Consider the following 1571-nt stretch of genomic DNA (forward strand, 5'->3'; position numbering starts at 1 on the left):
TCTTTAGTGTCTTAAGCCACACTTCAAACATCTTACATTTTAGATTTTATATACTAGGTAGGGGCAAACAGATAATCTTCATGTTCCTTTAATATCCTAATTTAGTGAGAGCTATATCCAGAGACACCTGGGAAGAAAGGGCTGGTAATCTACTTCCAAAAAATCAGCCATTGAAAACCCTATAGAGCACAGTTCAACAGTGAAACAAATGGGGTTCCCATGAGTCAGAGTCTACTCTGATATAGATATTGAAATTTATATGATATAGATATGTGATAAGTCACAAAATAGATATATACATTTGTAACTCTATATACATATATATCATACTTAAGAGAATACACACAACAACCACGTATCTCTCTATATGCATACATATCTTAGGAGAATATACACACATATCTATATCTATCTATCTATATAAAGATAGATATTCTACTAAGTGTAAAGTCTAATATAATTTTCAAATACCTCTAACACACTCTCCTTCAAGAGCTTATCAGTTCTGACCAAAAATTTAATTGAACAGCAATGAAAATATGAATGAGAGCAAAAAAGCAAGCTGGGACACTATTTCAGTATTAAAGAAAGAGCAGCAATCTATACATAAGTCTTTATTTTCTTTCCCTAGATGCTTTAAATATATATCTGGGTGCCCATCTGTCTCTACACTGTAATTCAGTATTTGTTGGTCTTTCACAGCTCACAGACACATGAAAATCTTCAACACCCCCAACGACTCCAACACCATCACTGGCTTCACCCTCTTGGGCTTCCCTTGTACCAGGGAGGGTCAGATCCTCCTCTTTGTGCTCTTCTCTATTGTCTACCTCCTGACCCTCATGGGGAACGGTTCCACCATCTGTGCTGTGTGCTGGGATCAGAGACTCCACACCCCCATGTACATCCTACTAGCCAACTTCTCCTTCCTGGAGATCTGGTATGTCACCTCCACTGTCCCCAACATTCTGGCCAATTTCCTCTCTGACACCAAGGTCATCTCCTTCTCTGGGTGCTTTCTGCAGTTCTATTTCTTTTTCTCCCTGGGTTCTACAGAATGCTTTTTCTTGGCAGTTATGGCGTTTGATCGATACCTTGCCATCTGCCAGCCATTGCATTACCCCACTGTTATGACTGCACGTCTCTGCACCAATCTAGTGGTCAGCTGCTGGGTGCTTGGTTTCCTATGGTTCCTGGTCCCTATCATCATCATCTCCCAGATGTCCTTCTGTGGATCTAGGATTATAGATCACTTCCTGTGTGACCCAGGTCCTCTGTTAGCACTCGCCTGTTCCAGAGCCCCAGTGATGGAATTCTTCTGGATGATTTTAAGTTCTCTACTCTTATTTATTCCTTTCTTCTGTATCATGGGATCCTATGCTCTGGTCCTCAGAGCTGTATTGAGGGCCCCTTCAGCAGCTGGACGAAGAAAGGCTTTCTCCACCTGTGGATCCCATTTGGCTATAGTTTCACTCTTCTATGGTTCAGTGACGGTCATGTATCTGAGCCCAACATCCAAGCATGAACCTGGAATGCAGAAGATTATGACCCTATTTTATTCTGTGGGAACC

At 41.3% G+C, this 1571-nt stretch overlaps 1 protein-coding gene across 1 annotated transcript in view; it reads left to right on the forward strand.

The window, feature by feature from the left end:
* Positions 1-713: 713 nt before the first annotated feature.
* The window catches only part of LOC101346968 (olfactory receptor 11G2-like), a 5561-nt gene continuing 4703 nt past the window's right edge, over positions 714-1571 (forward strand). Inside the window, exon 1 of the mRNA XM_012559577.1 lies at positions 714-1567. Coding sequence (XP_012415031.1) covers positions 714-1567 — 854 coding nt within the window. The remainder of the gene's footprint in view (positions 1568-1571) is intronic.

This window comes from Trichechus manatus, unplaced genomic scaffold (genome assembly GCF_000243295.1).
Source record: "Trichechus manatus latirostris isolate Lorelei unplaced genomic scaffold, TriManLat1.0 scaffold00273, whole genome shotgun sequence".
Lineage (NCBI taxonomy): Eukaryota > Metazoa > Chordata > Mammalia > Sirenia > Trichechidae > Trichechus > Trichechus manatus.